Genomic DNA, 14,799 nt, shown 5'->3' on the forward strand with positions numbered 1-14,799 from the left:
TGTCTCCATAAAATGTGTAAAACTAAGCTGTGCCCCGACCACCTTGGGCACATGTCGTGAGGACTTCCTGAGGCTGTCACGCGCGCGTCCTCAACCTTGGCAAGTAATTGAGATCTGTCTCGGAATTTCTGGGTTCACACTTTTTGCTCTCAACATTGGGAAGAGGCTGCTGTCGCCGTTTCTGAAGACAAAACGAGAGACTGATGGGCTGAAGTCCGATTATAAAAAGGTCCAGAGACGAAAACTAACTTCTGAGTTCACTAGGGCTCCCTTCCGCCGGGCGCTCCTTTGTTCCCGCAAACCCGGGCGGAAGCTCTGAGCCGCGCCGCCTCACCTGGCGGGACCGGAGCATGCGCGGCTGGTTTTCAAGGCCGGCGCCTGTAGCCTCAACGGCCATTTTGGATTAGGGCACGGAGGGAACGCGGCCTGGAGGGGGGCCGCTGGCGGGGGGGCGTCGTCGTGGGTACAGTTGCGCAGGGGCAAAGGTCGAGAGGTCGCGCTGCCGCCGTTGTTTTTTGAAGAGATCGTCCAGTTCTGACTATGGACTCGCAGCCAACGGCCCGTAGTTTCCATCCCCTCTAGTGGGCCCTCGGGGGCTCTACTGACCTCCCTCCTTCCCTTGGGACCGGGCCGGGGAAGTGTTCTAGGGCGCGGGAGGTTCCGCATGCCCAGGCCCGGCCAGGGGAGGTGACCGATCCGTCCCTGGGGCTGACAGTCCCCATGGCGCCGCCTCTGTCCCCGCTCCCTCCCCGGGACCCAAACAGGGCGGGACTCGAGTGGAGAAAGCCCGGGGCCGTAAGCTTCGCCGACGTGGCCGTGTACTTCTCCCGGGAGGAATGGGGCTGCCTGCGGCCCGCGCAGAGGGCCCTGTACCGGGACGTGATGCGGGAGACCTACGGCCACCTGGGCGCGCTCGGTGAGAGCCCCAACTGTTCGCCTGGGCCCTGCGCCCTCACAGGCCCTGCCGCGCCTCTGGGAGCTGCGTGTGGAGTTGGGGGCCCCGGGGCCGGGCAGGCGGCCTCCTCGCAGCGTGGGGTTTGCGTTCTTCTCCCCCAGGAGTCGGAGGCAGCAAGCCGGCGCTCATCTCCTGGGTGGAGGAGAAGGCCGAACTGTGGGGTCCGGCTGCCCAGGATCCGAAGGTGGCTAAGTGTCCGACAGAAGCGGACCCAGGTGGAGTATCGGGTACTCAGTCCCATGGGGACTTCTCTGTTCCTGTCCCATCCCAGTACCCTCTGCCACCTCCAGCTACCTGCTTAGCAGTTTCCTCTCTGAACTGCCTTCTCAACTGCGGCCAGGAGGCTGAGCCCCTGCCTGGCTCCAGGATGCAGCCTAGAAAGGGGCTGTGATGGGGGCTCTGGCCCTGCCATACCCGCCCCTGAGTCCTCACCTCTGCGTGGTCACTACACTCTGGGGGATGTTTTGTTTTGTTTTGTTTTAGAGAAAGGGTCTCTGTTGCCCAGGCTGAGGTGCAGTGGTGCCATCATAGCTCACTGCAGTCTCGAACTCCCGGGCTCAAGCAATCGGCTCAACCAATCCTCCCGCCTGGGTCTCCAGAGTACCTAAGACTATAAACGCACTCGCCGCCACTCCTGGATGTTTTTGTTTGTTTGTTTGTTTTTAATTAAAAAAATTTTAAAGAGGTAGAGGTCTTGGTGTGTTGTCCAAGCTGGTCTCGAACTCTAGCGATCCTCTATCTCGGCCTCCCAAAGCACTGGGATTACAGGCATGAGCCACCGCACCCGGCCTCTAAGTTCCGTTGACTCTACCTCCACATCATGACCCGCCCCAGTCGTTTTCCTGCACTATGGTTCCTATGCCCCCCCATCCCGCCGTCCCATTTCCTTCCTTTAGTTCTTGCCTCAGCCTTTGCAGAGTATCCAGCCCTACTGAACTTGGCCATGCCCTCCTGGTTCTGCCTTTGTTGGTGCTGTTCCTTCTGCCTGGAATATCCCCAGGTGTCCGCTCCTCCTTCCAGATTAGGCCTAGATGTTCATATCATCTCTGCCCTTCGCCTGCGGTGACATTTCCCCAGCCCCGAGGCGGAATGGACTGTTCCCTCCCTCCCGGCTCTGTCTGGCTCTGCAGCCAAGGAACAGGTGTCACTCCTCCATCTCCCAGGAGCAGCCGGGGAGTCCAGCAGGCCTGTCCCTGTCCACGCGGGCTGTGAGATTCAATGACCAGGATGAGCCGAGCCTGAACTCTACCCTCCTTATCTCTCAGCAGATTCCAGAAACAACGAAGAGGAAAGACAAAGGGAAGGGACGGGAGCCCTGGAGAAGCCCGACCCTGTGGCTGCCGGGTCTCCTGGACTGAAGGCTCCCCAAGCCCCCTTTGCCAGATTGGAGCAGCTGTCCAAGGCGCGGCGCCGGAGTCGCCCCCGCTTTTTTGCCCACCCCCCTGTACCCCGAGCTGACCAGCGTCACGGCTGCTACGTGTGTGGGAAGAGCTTCGCCTGGCGCTCCACGCTTGTGGAGCACATCTACAGCCACAGGGGCGAGAAGCCCTTCTACTGCGCAGACTGCGGCAAGGGCTTCGGCCACGCTTCCTCCCTGAGCAAACACCGGGCCATCCATCGTGGGGAGCGGCCCCACCGCTGTCTCGAGTGTGGTCGGGCCTTCATGCGCCGCACGGCGCTGACTTCGCACCTGCGCGTTCACACTGGCGAGAAGCCCTACCGCTGCACGCAGTGTGGCCGCTGCTTCAGCCTGAAGACCGGCATGGCCAAGCACCAATGGGTCCATCGGCCCGGGGGCGAGGGGCGTAGGGGCCGGCGCCCTGGGGGGCTGTCTGTGACCCTGACCCCTGTCCGCGGGGACCTGGACCCGCCTGTGGGCTTCCAGCTGTACCCAGAGATATTCCAGGAATGTGGGTGACGGCCTCAAAAGTGACTATCTAGACATTGTGGGAGGCCCGAGATGGGCTCAGGGGCCCGAACCTCTGCAGCGGCCTACAGGGAGGTCCCAGAATCCACGGCAAGAGCTGGCCTGGGGTGCGGACAGTCTGATCTTGGGCTCTCAGCAGCCTCTTCTGCCAGCACCTTGCTCCCGCTGCGCTGGGCTCTCCAAGGCCCCCTTTGCTGAGGCAGGGCTGAGGTGAGAACCCCCCAGACCTTCATACAGGGAAGCAAAAGCTGTTTCTCCTCCCAGAGATGCTAAGAGGATTGAGGTAGAGAAGAACCTTGTTTTCTCTGTTGTCTTTTTCTTTTTACTTTTTTAATTTTTTGAGACGGAGTTTTGCTGTTGTTGCCCAGGCTAGAGTGCAATGGTGCGATCTCGACTGACTGCAACCTCCCCCTCCTGGGGTCAAGCGATTCTCCTGCCTCAGCCACCAGAGTAGCTGGAATTACAGGCATCTGCCACTATGCCCAGCTAACTTTTTGTATTTTTAGTAGAGATGGGGTTTCACCATGTTGGCTAGGCTGGTCTCAAACTCCTGCCCTCAGGTGATCCACCCACCTCTGCCTCCCAAAGTGCTGGGATTACAGGCATGAGCCACCTCACCCGGCCTTTTCTTTTTTATTTTTGACCTCCCACAACGCAATACCCATTGTCTGTTTGTTTATTTATTTACTTATTAAGACAGCATCTTGCTCCTTACCCAGGCTGGAATGCAGTGGTGTGAACTGGGCTCACTGCAGCCTAGACCTGCTGGGCTCAAGGAATCCTCCTGTCCCAGCCTCTCAGATGGCTGTGACTACAGGTCGGCAACACTATCCTGGCTAATTTTTAAATTTTTTTGCAGAGATGGGGTTCCCACTATGTTGATCAGGCTGGTCTCAAACTCCTGGGTTCAAGCAATTCGCCCACCTTGGCCTCCCAAAGTGCTGGGATTACAGGCGAGCCACTGCACTGGCCTTCATTGTCTTTTTGCTGCACAACTTAAAAAACCAGTGACCCTGTATTGGATCTTGCCTGCAGTTGCTGTATTGATTTGGGCCCAGGCAGTGTTTTTAAGTGATAAGAATTAGTGGTGAAGATTTAAAGGGATATTTTGCACCAAAATCCAGGTTTCTGGCATCTCTTGAAAAATCCAAAGATTTCACAAGTCCACCTAGGCTCTCAGAAAGTCGCAGTTGTTGGGAGTTGGGCTGAAGCCAGAACTCCCAACTTACCGTGGCCCGGCCACTCATCCCATCAGCTCCTGACCAAACACGAGTTGCCATTCATCATGGCTTGCTTTTAGTGTTTTTGGTGTTTATCTTAAAGTACAGCAAAGAAGAAAGGGAAGTATTTCTTGAACCCATGTCTGTGTCAAAACAGTCCTTGCATCTTTCCTGTCTTTAGGTACGCGCCATCTTTGCTGTCTTTAAGTATGTGCCATCATGGGCAGAAGCGGCTAGGCCAGGAACACCTGATGTTAGATTTGTAGCCAGTGGCAACCGTACCTATCTGTATCCCCAAGTTCTACACGGAATCCCTCCAGCACTTAATGACTCCATTATCCATCTACCACTAATTCCTTTGTGGGCAGAGTCCAGCCATGGGCAGCCCCCTGCCCTGCTTCTGGTCAGGACAACACCTGCCCAAGGAGAGCAAGGGCCTGTGACCTCTGTTGGCCTGTGCGCCCTCGCCTGTCACCTAGCTCAGCCTTGTGTCTGGCCTACCCAGGGAGGAAGGAACCAGATTTATCAGCCTGAAAGGAGGTAGAAGTTTTGGAGAAAAGACACCGTTTGGGTGTCAAGTAATGAACTGACTTTATTCCAACCTCATCTCCAATCTGATCCCACCTCTCTCTCCCTCAGCTTTTCTGGGGCGGGTTGACACGTGTGTCACTTTGTCACAGGGGCACATGGGGTGAGAAGAGGAACCATGGCAGTAGGAGATAACTTTGTACCAGGTTTTAATTCCCAGTGTACATCTCAGTCCCCTCCTCTAACCCTCAACACAGCCTGGGGAAAGCCCAGCTTGCAACACCAGTTCTCAGTCCAGACTGACAGCCAGATCATGGCCCTGAGTTTGCCAATTAAAGGTGCCATGATTATTACCTAGAGGTCTCTGAGAGCTTTGAAGTTTGTAAAGTTTATTTAGGGCCCAGAAACCAGGCTCCAACTCCTCTGCTTCCTGCCCTCATGACCCAACTTTCCAGCATTTCATCAATTTTTTTTAGTGTCGTGAAACCCTTAAGCCTTAGCCCCACCCCATTCTCAGCTCCTCAGTTCGTGGCACAGATATTTCCACCTAGAGGTAGGGCCGGGCTGAGTATCTTTTAAAAATGTAGCTACTCTGGGCCGGGCATGGTGGCTCACACCTGTAATCCCAGCACTTTGGGAGGCTGAGGCGGGCAGATCTCGGGGTCAGGAGACTGAGACCATCCTGGCTAACATGGTGAAACCCCGTCTCTACTAAAGATACATTTTTAAAAAATTAGCCTGGCATGGTGGCACGTGCCTATAGTCCCAGCTACTCAGAAGGGTGAGGCAGGAGAATCGCTTGAACTCAGGAGGCAGAGGTTGCACTGAGTGGAGATAGCGCCACTGCACTCCAGCCTGGGCGACAGAGAGAACCTCTGTCTCAAAAAAAAAAAAAAAAAGGTAGCTACTCCCTGGGCCCAGTTCCTCATCTATTGAATCAGAATCTCCAGGGATAGAATTTTATGCCTGTGAAAGTTTGCAAGAACTACTGCTGGGAACAAAACATTATTTTCAAACTGCTCTTAATTTTGCAAGAGTAGTGGGCCTGTCCCCAATGTCAGGCATACACAAAGACCTCCATTTCTTTGTTTTTTCCAAAGGGCCCTGTGCCATGGCTGCTGTCTTCCTGGGTACATAAGATCATGTTCAATACACTGGGGCATCTCCTCTAGCATCGGATGGAAGGCCTTTAAGAGGGCTTGTCCTTTGCATGAGGGAAGGGAGCAGTGCATACGGAAGCTCCTCTCACTGAGGAGTCTGTGAAGGCTCCCTAGCCTGCAGCGTTGGCCACGTTGGCTGACCATAAGCCTTGGCTGCACACTGAATGGCTCTGCCATAGTGCTGGGCATGCCAGGAGATAATGCTGTTAACAAAGTGACCACCTGACTCAGGACATGCACAGGGCTCATCCTCATGGATGCAGAGGCAGGACAATGCCAGTGGACTCCCCAAGTTTCTCCTGCCTTGGATTAGCTGGTGTTGGGTCAAGATGTAGCCCTTATCAGAGGCTTTCCTAGGCTTGGAGCCTCTCACTGCTGTGGCTGTGTGTCAGGTGGAGGCTGGCTTCCTTGTGAAGTCCCGGTGCATAGATGGCACCCTGGTCCTGGAGGAGGCTGGCTGGAAGTGAGCCACCTTACTCCAGGTGCCAGTGAGGCTGAATTTGCACGTGGAAATGCGGGTGCCTGGGCAGCATGAAGTCTTGGCCCAGCTTCTGCTACACCTGGGACTTGTGGCTCATGATAAGAGTGCAGGCAGTGTACGGTGTCAGAGCTGTGGCTGGAGGTCTCGCCACTCATTTTTAGGGTGTGGCTGCTCTCCTGTGTGAATTTTGGTAGATCAGCAAGTTGGATGTCAGAGAAAAGTGTCGTGAAGGAGACGTGTTTCCTACCTGTGTGAGTGCTTTGGGGATGACCAGAGGGTACCCCATGTCCAGCTCTTCCCAAAACTGGTCCTCTTGTAGGCTGTTTGACTGTGGGCTCTAGTGCTGGACCATGTAAGCCACTCTTAGCAAAGGTTTCAGGACAAACAGACACTGGGATGGGAGAGAGCTATGGAGCTGGAAGCTGTTCCTCTGGAGGGCAGAAAGTTTTCCCCGCTTCATTCGTGGGATGAGCTCTTGTGATTTTATTTGTAAGCCTTTATTATTATTATTATTTGAGATGGAGTCTTGCTCTGTCACCCAGACTAGAGTGCAGTGGCAAGATCTCGGCTTACTGCAACCTCCGCCTCCCGGATTCAAGCGATTCTCCTGCCTCAGCCTTCCAAGTAGCTGGGATTACAGGTGCCCGCCACCGCGCCTGGCTAATTTTTGTATTTTTTAGTAGAGACGGGGTTTCACCATCTTGGCCAGGCTGGTCTCGAACTCCTGACCTCGTGATCCACCTGCCTTGGCCTCCCAAAGTGCTGGGATTACAGACATGAGCCAGCGCGCCCCACCTGTAAGCCTTTAGATAGTTTCTCTCCACTTTTTATCACTTGGCATTCTCCAAGTTCTTGTTCTCATCTCTTTTCAGGCCATCCTTCCTCCCATTCTCTTCCCTTCATTTGTCTGGGTAGGCGACAAGAAAACACGACCCATGGCGCCTGCATCACACAGGGGCATCGGGCTCATTAACTGTCAAGAACGCTGCCAAACTTGTTTCAGCACGAAGCGTAGAAAAAAAGACAAGAACTGGATGATATTAAGTTGTCTGTCCAGGCTCACTTCCTCAATTCAAAGCTGCACCCGAGGCAGTGTTTCTCAGGTTCCCTTCCTCTGCAAGCCTCCATTCGAGTCAGACAAGACTGGAGAGTTGTTAGATGCCTCGAAGGCCAGATGGTTCTCTCAGTCCAATTCTCCTCTGTATCACCCTCACCTGGAAGGAATCCTGCCTCCCTGTGAGGAAATCTAACAACCGGGGACTAAGGCTGCAAGGGATTGAGTTAAACTCAGGCGCTGGGGAAGGTGGACGGGAGAGGCAAGGGGTGTGAGGCTGACGAGGAGGAAGGGTGTCGGTCCTCAGATCTTTTGGCTTTCATAAAACATAATGGAGGTTAAGTGGGGGCGGGAAAAGTTTTGAAGGCACAGCCCCGGCTGGAGGGGAGACGCCTGGCACCTCCCTCCCACTACCTCCTGAAGGCGCTCTGGCGGACAGGGGAGGCGGACCCGACCAGAGCACCCCAGGCCAATCAGGAAGGCGCCTGGCGTTCCCTGGCGACCATTAACGCCCAGCCGTCCGCGGGGTTGGAGGAGGCGGGGCGGATAGAGCACGAGCCCCATCGGCCAACCGCCGGGCTTCCTGGGGCGGAGAAGCGGTGCCTCTGGGAGCCGGGGCGGGGCTGTCTCCTTGGCAACTATCCTAGCCCTCGAGGAGGGAGCAGGGAGATCAGGGGAGCCGAGCTGGGTGGGGGCCGGAGGAACGGGAGCGGGCGCGCGCAGGTGCCGGGGAGCGGAGTTCCTGGAGGGGGTCCCGGGCTCAAGGACCTCGGCGAGGCCAAGGGGAGTCCGTCCCGGTTCCCGAGGCGCTGCTGGAGCTGACCCGGAGGCCCGGGAGGGGAGGGAGCGAGACACCGCCCCCGCTGGCGCCGAGAAGCGTCGCTCCTTCTCGCTGACCTTGGTCTCGCTTGTCGCCTCGCCCTTGGCCACACGCACCGACGACGCGGGGCCCGGGAGATGGACAGACGGGCCTCTGGAGGGACGGAGGCCTAGAACATAGGCACACACACTGCCCCGGCAGCCCCGCGGGCTCCGGGGCGTCCGGTCCTCGCCCACCCAGAGGCCGGGCCCCTCCAGCCCAGGGTTAATGCCAACGAGTTTCCACCTCCAGCGGCTCCTAGAGAGGCCGCGGCGCGAGCCGGCGGGGGGACCTGGCCTCGGACGGACACTTCCTGTGCGGGGGAGGCGGGGGGGGGGGGCCGGGCGGCCGTTGGACAGTGCAGCCCAGCCTGGGGCCGGGGGCCAGAAGGTGGGGGCTCGGGCGGGAGCGGGGGCCGGGGGCCGCCGGGGTAGTCGCGAAGCCCCTCATCCCCGAGGCCGCGACTCGCGGGGGTCGGTGTGGGCCACGGGGAGGCCGAGACCTTGGGAGGGGGCGGGGCCGCGGGCAGGGGAGGGGCCCGGCGCGCTGGAGAGGCGCGGGGTCAAGACGTCCGGCCTCGGGGGCCCGGGCTGGGCCGCCGAGTACCCTGGGCGGCGCTGAGCGGGCGGGCGGCGGGGGCCCGCGGCTCAGGGCAACCCAGGCCGGGTCGCGGGATCGGCCGCCATCGCCGCCGCCGCTGCACTGGGATCCCGCGGGGATGGAGCGGGAGGCGTCGCCGTGGGGCCTCGAGCCCCAGGATGTGCAGAGTTCTGACGAAATGAGGAGCCCCGAAGGGTCCCTCAGAGGTGAGGAGGGAACGCCTGTCCGAGGAGTGGACTTGCGCGCAGGAGAAGGGGCTGTGGCTCCAGGGAGGGAGCGAGGGCCCGGGTCTGGGACACCGGGACTCGGAGGAGGGGCCGGCGGGGACTGGGGTGTCTTGGGTCAGCTGAGGAGGGCGTGGGAATTTCAGCACTTGTCTAGGGGCCAGCGACCCTGCATGTGAGGTGGGAGGTGTGTGGTTGCTAATGGACCAAATGACCTTCCAGGTCTCACACGATCTGGATTCTCTCATCCTGCAGGCAACATGAGTGAGAATGAGGAAGAGGAAATTTCTCAGCAAGAAGGCACTGGGGACTATGAAGTCGAAGAGATACCATTTGGGCTTGAACCCCAGAGCCCTGGGTTTGAGCCACAAAGCCCAGAGTTTGAACCCCAAAGCCCCAGATTTGAGCCTGAAAGCCCGGGGTTTGAGTCCCGAAGCCCTGGGCTTGTGCCCCCAAGCCCTGAGTTTGCATCCAGAAGCCCTGAATCAGATTCTCAGAGCCCTGAGTTTGAATCCCAGAGCCCTAGGTATGAACCCCAAAGCCCTGGCTATGAACCTCGGAGCCCTGGGTATGAACCCCGGAGCCCTGGCTATGAACCCCGGAGCCCTGGCTATGAATCTGAGAGCTCTAGATATGAATCCCAGAACCCTGAGCTCAAAACCCAAAGCCCAGAATTTGAAGCTCAAAGTTCCAAATTCCAGGAAGGTGCGGAGATGCTTCTGAACCCCGAAGAAAAGAGTCCCTTGAATATCTCCGTAGGAGTTCACCCCCTGGACTCCTTCACTCAGGGGTTTGGGGAGCAGCCCACAGGGGACCTTCCCATAGGGCCACCTTTTGAGATGCCCACAGGGGCCCTGTTGTCTACACCGCAGTTTGAGATGCTTCAGAATCCCTTGGGTCTCACAGGAGCCCTTCGAGGTCCAGGCCGGCGGGGTGGTCGGGCCAGGGGTGGGCAGGGCCCTCGGCCTAACATCTGCGGCATCTGCGGGAAGAGCTTCGGGCGGGGCTCCACCCTGATCCAGCACCAGCGCATCCACACCGGTGAGAAACCCTACAAATGTGAGGTCTGCAGCAAGGCCTTCTCCCAGAGCTCTGACCTCATCAAACACCAGCGCACTCACACTGGTGAGCGGCCCTACAAATGTCCCCGTTGCGGCAAGGCCTTCGCCGACAGCTCTTACCTGCTTCGCCACCAGCGCACTCACTCTGGCCAGAAGCCCTACAAGTGCCCACATTGTGGCAAGGCCTTCGGCGACAGCTCCTACCTCCTGCGACACCAGCGCACCCACAGCCACGAGCGGCCCTACAGCTGCACCGAGTGCGGCAAGTGCTATAGCCAGAACTCGTCCCTGCGCAGCCATCAGAGGGTGCACACCGGTCAGAGGCCCTTCAGCTGTGGCATCTGCGGCAAGAGCTTCTCCCAGCGGTCGGCCCTTATCCCCCATGCCCGCAGCCACGCCCGGGAGAAGCCCTTCAAGTGCCCGGAGTGCGGCAAGCGCTTTGGCCAGAGCTCGGTGCTGGCCATCCACGCCCGCACCCACCTGCCAGGCCGCACCTACAGCTGCCCCGACTGCGGCAAGACCTTCAATCGCTCCTCCACTCTCATCCAGCACCAGCGCTCCCACACGGGCGAGCGGCCCTACAGGTGCGCCGTGTGCGGCAAGGGCTTCTGCCGCTCTTCCACGCTTCTGCAGCATCACCGGGTCCACAGCGGCGAGCGGCCTTACAAGTGCGATGACTGTGGAAAGGCCTTCTCCCAGAGCTCCGACCTCATCCGCCACCAGCGGACCCACGCGGCTGGCCGGCGCTGACCTGGGGCCCCAGCAGGGGTGGGAGGTGCGGGCAGAAGATAAGAGGCCAGGGAGGTAGAGGAACCTTTAGGGAGGATAGTGGAGAAGCCGCAGGAGAATGGAGCTGAGGATGCTGGAAGAAGAGGACCAGGGTGGAGAAAGTGACATGCCCTGGAGACTTGTGGGAAGTGGGTTGGAGGGAGGCCAGGCCGGCAGCCGGAGGCCCTGGGAGAAATGGAGAGGTCAGCGGAGGGCTGGCCTCAGCCGCGGCTCCTTGGTGGGTGCCTGGCTTGGCAACTGCTAGAGCAGGGAGGGGGGAGGGCGGGGGATTACCTAATTAGAGTGGGTTAGCTTAGATTGGTAGCTGCTGAAACCCTTGTTGAGTCAGGAGCGGGTAAAAGGTAGGTGAGGTGGGGAGTGGGGCCCTGGGGTGGGGCCTGGGCCTCTGCGTGCAAACCCCAGCCTCCCTCTTCTTCCTCAGGCTTTGGAGCCCCTGAGTTTGAGTTCAATAAAAACTTTATGTGGTAAACGAAACTTGTTCTTAAAATGTGTGCGTGGACAGCGCTCTGGGAAGTGGGAGACACCAGTAGTAGCCGGGGGCCTTATCCAGGAAGTGCTTTGCTGCTGCTGCTGTTAGAAAGCGGGTCTTGTTGTGTTGCAGCAGGCCACCACGCCTGGCTGGAAGTGCTATTCGTTTCTTTCTTTCTTTTTTTTTGAGACGGAGTCTTACTCTGTCACCCAGGCTGGAGTGCAATGGTGTGGTCTCGACTCACTGCAACCTCTACCTCCTGGGTTCAAGTGATTCTCCTGCCTCAGCCTCCCTAGTAGTTGGGATTACAGGCGCCCACCACCACACCCGGCTAATTTTTTTTTTGTATTTTTAGTAGAGACGGGGTTTTCACCATGTTGGCGAGGCTGGTCTCGAGCTCCTGACCTCATGTGATCTGCCCACCTCAGCCTCCCAGAGTGCTGGGATTACAGGTGTGAGCCACTGCCCCTGGCCTTTTTTTTTTTTTTTTTTTTTAAATTTTGGAGGCAGTATCTTGCTCTGTGGCCCAGGCTGGATTGCAGTGATGCGACCATTGCTCACTGCAGCCTTGACCTCCTGTGCTCACGTGATCCTTCTGTCTCAGCCTCCTGAGTAGCTGGGACTACAGGTACATGCAACCAGGCTCAAGTAAGTTTTTATATTTTAATTTTTTGTGGAGACAGGGTTTTGCTATGTTGCCCAGGTTGGTCTCAAACTCCCGGCCTCAAAGGATCCTCCTGCCTTGGGTTCCCAAAGTGCTGGGAATACAGTTGTGAGCCACAGAGCCCAGCCAGAAATGTTCACTTAATTGAGTAGGGCTGCAATATTGCACCAGCACAAAAACACCACAAAATTGGACAGAATTTCACATTTATTGGATAAATACATTGCAGGTACTGTGCTTGGCATTGGAGCTCCAAGTTAGCAGACGTGGTTCCCACCTTGAGCTCAGTCTTTTTGTGGGGCCCACTGCACAGGTGTGATGGGTCCTGGGAGAGGGTGTGGAGCTAGGGCAGGGGCAGAGCCTGGAAAGACAGCCTCCAAGGATGGGGATGTCACGGGCCCATGCCCGCTTTTTATTTTTATTTTTTCCTTGAGACGGAGTCTCGCTCTTTTGCCTAGGCTGGAGTGCAATGGCGCAATCTTGGCTCACTGCAACCTCCACCTCCCAGGTTCAAGCAATTCTACCTCAGCCTTCTGAGTAGCTGGGACTACAGGTGTGTGCCACCACGCCTGGATTTTGTATTTTTAGTAGAGATGGGGTTTCACCAGGCTGGCCTCTAACTCCTGACCTCAGGTGATCCACCCTCCTTGCCCTCCCAAAGTGCTGGGATTACAGGCATGAACCACCGCGCCCAGCCCATCCCCTCTTTTTCTGTGTCTTCCCACTGGCTCTGTCATTAATTCAATGAAATTATGTCAAGCACCTACTAGATGTCCCACGCCCTGACATATCAAGAGGCATCCCAAAGTGAACAAGACAAGTAATGGCCTTTACTCTCGGAGTTCACTGAGAGATAGCTGCTAAGTACGTCAATCATTACACAGGGAAGAAACATCCAGGCTGCTGGATGAAGAAACATGACGTGTGCTTTGAGGGAGTAGTGCAGGCTGGTGGAAGTGTGAAAGACGTGGGGACCCAACCAAGTCTGACATGTGAGCTGGGATCTGCTGGCCAAGGAAGGAGGGGTGGCGAGATGGAAGGTTCAGGCAGAGGGAGCCGTCTGGGTGAACGCAGGAAGACAGGAAGGAGCCCGGCCTGGGAGAAAGGCTAGTGTCACCGGAGCTTCAACAGGGAGGCAGCATGGCTGTAGAAGAGGCTGAGGAAGGCCACAAGAGTCTTATTTTGCAGGGTGCTGGAAGGCATGCCAAGGAATTTGGTGTTTGGCCAAAAGCAAGGCGTGTGCCGCAGTCACATAGTGACACAGGTCACATTTGCTTTCTGCCAGCAGAAGAGACTGGACTCCAGTGCAGGGGAGTGTGCAAGGACAGGTTCTGGGGGGTGGAGGCATTGGTGGACATCCCAGGGCAGGGGTGAGGGCCAGAACATCCCTAGGTCCTGAAACTACAGTTTCTCCACATTTATATCAGACATTCTCTTCCAAGGAAGGAAACCAAGAGAGGCTGGTGAACCGTCTGGTAATGACAAATCCTCACTTTTGCGGCCCTCTTGGCTGGTCCCTCAGCAGGTCTTACCTATGAGCCTACAAAGGAGACAGGCAGGAATGAGCTCCATGTTCGAGATAGGGAAACTGAGGGCCAGAGAGGGGCAGTGACTTGCCCGAGGGCACACGGCGGAATGCAGGCAGAGGCAGAGTGGCCCTGGGCATCCTGAGTCCAGTTCTGGACCCTCTGCACATCACAGGCCTGGACTCAGTCCTTGCCATCGCCACTCTCAGAGTCCTTCTCGTGGAGGGGCTTCAGGCAGCCCGGATCCCCAGCCTCTTCCCCAGATGCCAGCTGCTCGGAGTCTTCTGCAGGGATTCCATTCGGGACACCTCCGCCAGCCTCCATCTTCTCCTTCAGGTTCCGTTTGAAGAAACCAACCTGTACAAAGACAAAATTTGAATGAGCAAAGAATTCACTGAGCACTTTGGCCCCAAGAAAATGTGAGAACACTTTTTTCTTTTTGAGATGGAGTCTCACTCTGTTGCCCAGGCTGGAGTGCAGTGGCACAATCTCAGCTCACTGCAACCTCTGCCTCCCAGACTTAAGCAATTCTCCTGCCTCAGCCTCCTCAGTAGCTGGGATTACAGGTGTCTGCCATCACGCCTGGCTAATTTTTGTATTTTTAGTAGAAACAGGGTTTCACCATGTTAGCCAGGCTGGTCTCGAACTCCTGACCTCAAGTGATCTGCCCTCCTTGGCCTCCCAAAGTGCTGGGATTACAGGCATGAGTCCCCCAGCCCAGCGAGAACACTTTATTTTATTTTATTTATTTTATTTTATTTTTGAGATGGAGTTTTGCTCTTGTTACCTAGGCTGGAGTGCAATGGCACCATCTTGGCTCACCGCAAGCTCCACCTCCCAGGTTCAAGCAATTTTCCTGCCTCAGCCTCCTGAGCAGCTGGGATTACAGGCATGCGCCACCATGCCCGGCTAATTTTGTATTTTTAGTAGAGACAGTGTTTCTCCATGTTGGTCAGGCTGGTCTCGAACTCACGACCTCAGGTGATCCGTTCGCCTCTGCCTTCCAAAGTGCTGGAATTACAGGTGTGAGCCACGGTACTCGGCCTTCATCTGTAACTTCTACTCAGGCTTCAAATCCCACCTCAAATGCCACCTCTCCTGGGAGGCCTGCCGGGCCCTCACAGCCTAAGTGAGGCTCCTGGGTTCTAGGCCCTAGGCCACACAGGCCCTTTGCAGCCCTCATTCTGCTTGCTTCTGCCTGTGTCCCCTCTTCGACTGTGAGCGCCACAATGGCAGGGAGCATGTTTGTGGCCTGTGCCTGGGACAGTGCCCAGAAGCCAGA

General features: G+C 57.0%; 3 protein-coding genes across 9 annotated transcripts in view; 2 read left to right on the forward strand and 1 right to left on the reverse strand.

Annotated features, from left to right (window-relative positions):
* The first annotated feature begins 395 nt into the window (after positions 1–395).
* Positions 396–4,987, forward strand: ZNF747 (zinc finger protein 747). 4 transcript variants are annotated; one of them, XM_030798447.1, is made up of 3 exons: positions 396–916; positions 1,057–1,182; positions 2,221–4,987. In XM_030798447.1, the coding sequence occupies exons 1-3, from the start codon at positions 721–723 to the stop codon at positions 2,871–2,873; spliced, it is 975 nt and encodes a 324-aa protein (XP_030654307.1). In that variant the 5' UTR covers positions 396–720; the 3' UTR covers positions 2,874–4,987. The 4 variants fall into 4 exon arrangements, with proteins under 4 accessions (XP_030654307.1, XP_030654314.1, XP_012360934.1 ...); XM_030798454.1 differs by having other exon boundaries at positions 2,224–4,987; XM_012505480.2 differs by having other exon boundaries at positions 1,057–1,170.
* ZNF768 (zinc finger protein 768) lies at positions 3,482–11,327 on the forward strand. Of its 3 annotated transcripts, none has more exons than XM_030798209.1 (2): positions 3,482–3,699; positions 9,264–11,327. In XM_030798209.1, the coding sequence occupies exons 1-2, from the start codon at positions 3,684–3,686 to the stop codon at positions 10,817–10,819; spliced, it is 1,572 nt and encodes a 523-aa protein (XP_030654069.1). In that variant the 5' UTR covers positions 3,482–3,683; the 3' UTR covers positions 10,820–11,327. The 3 variants fall into 3 exon arrangements, with proteins under 3 accessions (XP_030654069.1, XP_030654061.1, XP_004087417.1); XM_030798201.1 differs by lacking the exon at positions 3,482–3,699 and adding an exon at positions 6,983–8,990 and having other exon boundaries at positions 9,231–11,327; XM_004087369.3 differs by lacking the exon at positions 3,482–3,699 and adding an exon at positions 6,983–8,990.
* Positions 11,328–12,180: 853 nt separating this feature from the next.
* ITGAL (integrin subunit alpha L) overlaps positions 12,181–14,799 on the reverse strand; it is a 50,651-nt gene continuing 48,032 nt past the window's right edge. For both annotated transcript variants that reach the window (XM_030798032.1, XM_030798040.1), the window contains one exon: positions 12,181–13,874. In XM_030798032.1, the coding sequence (XP_030653892.1) occupies positions 13,701–13,874 (174 nt within the window). In that variant the 3' untranslated portion in view covers positions 12,181–13,700. The remainder of the gene's footprint in view (positions 13,875–14,799) is intronic.

This window comes from Nomascus leucogenys, chromosome 2 (genome assembly GCF_006542625.1).
Source record: "Nomascus leucogenys isolate Asia chromosome 2, Asia_NLE_v1, whole genome shotgun sequence".
In the NCBI taxonomy this organism is placed as follows: domain Eukaryota; kingdom Metazoa; phylum Chordata; class Mammalia; order Primates; family Hylobatidae; genus Nomascus; species Nomascus leucogenys.

Coding starts and splice junctions, on each gene's coding strand:
- ZNF747 (XM_030798447.1), top strand. CDS start 721: ATGGCGCCGCCTCTGTCCCCGCTCCCTCCCCGGGACCCAAACAGGGCG. Junction 917..1,056: donor CGGCCACCTGGGCGCGCTCG/GTGAGAGCCCCA, acceptor CTTCTCCCCCAG/GAGTCGGAGGCAGCAAGCCG. Junction 1,183..2,220: donor GGACCCAGGTGGAGTATCGG/GTACTCAGTCCC, acceptor CTTATCTCTCAG/CAGATTCCAGAAACAACGAA.
- ZNF768 (XM_030798201.1), top strand. CDS start 8,903: ATGGAGCGGGAGGCGTCGCCGTGGGGCCTCGAGCCCCAGGATGTGCAG. Junction 8,991..9,230: donor CCCCGAAGGGTCCCTCAGAG/GTGAGGAGGGAA, acceptor ATGACCTTCCAG/GTCTCACACGATCTGGATTC.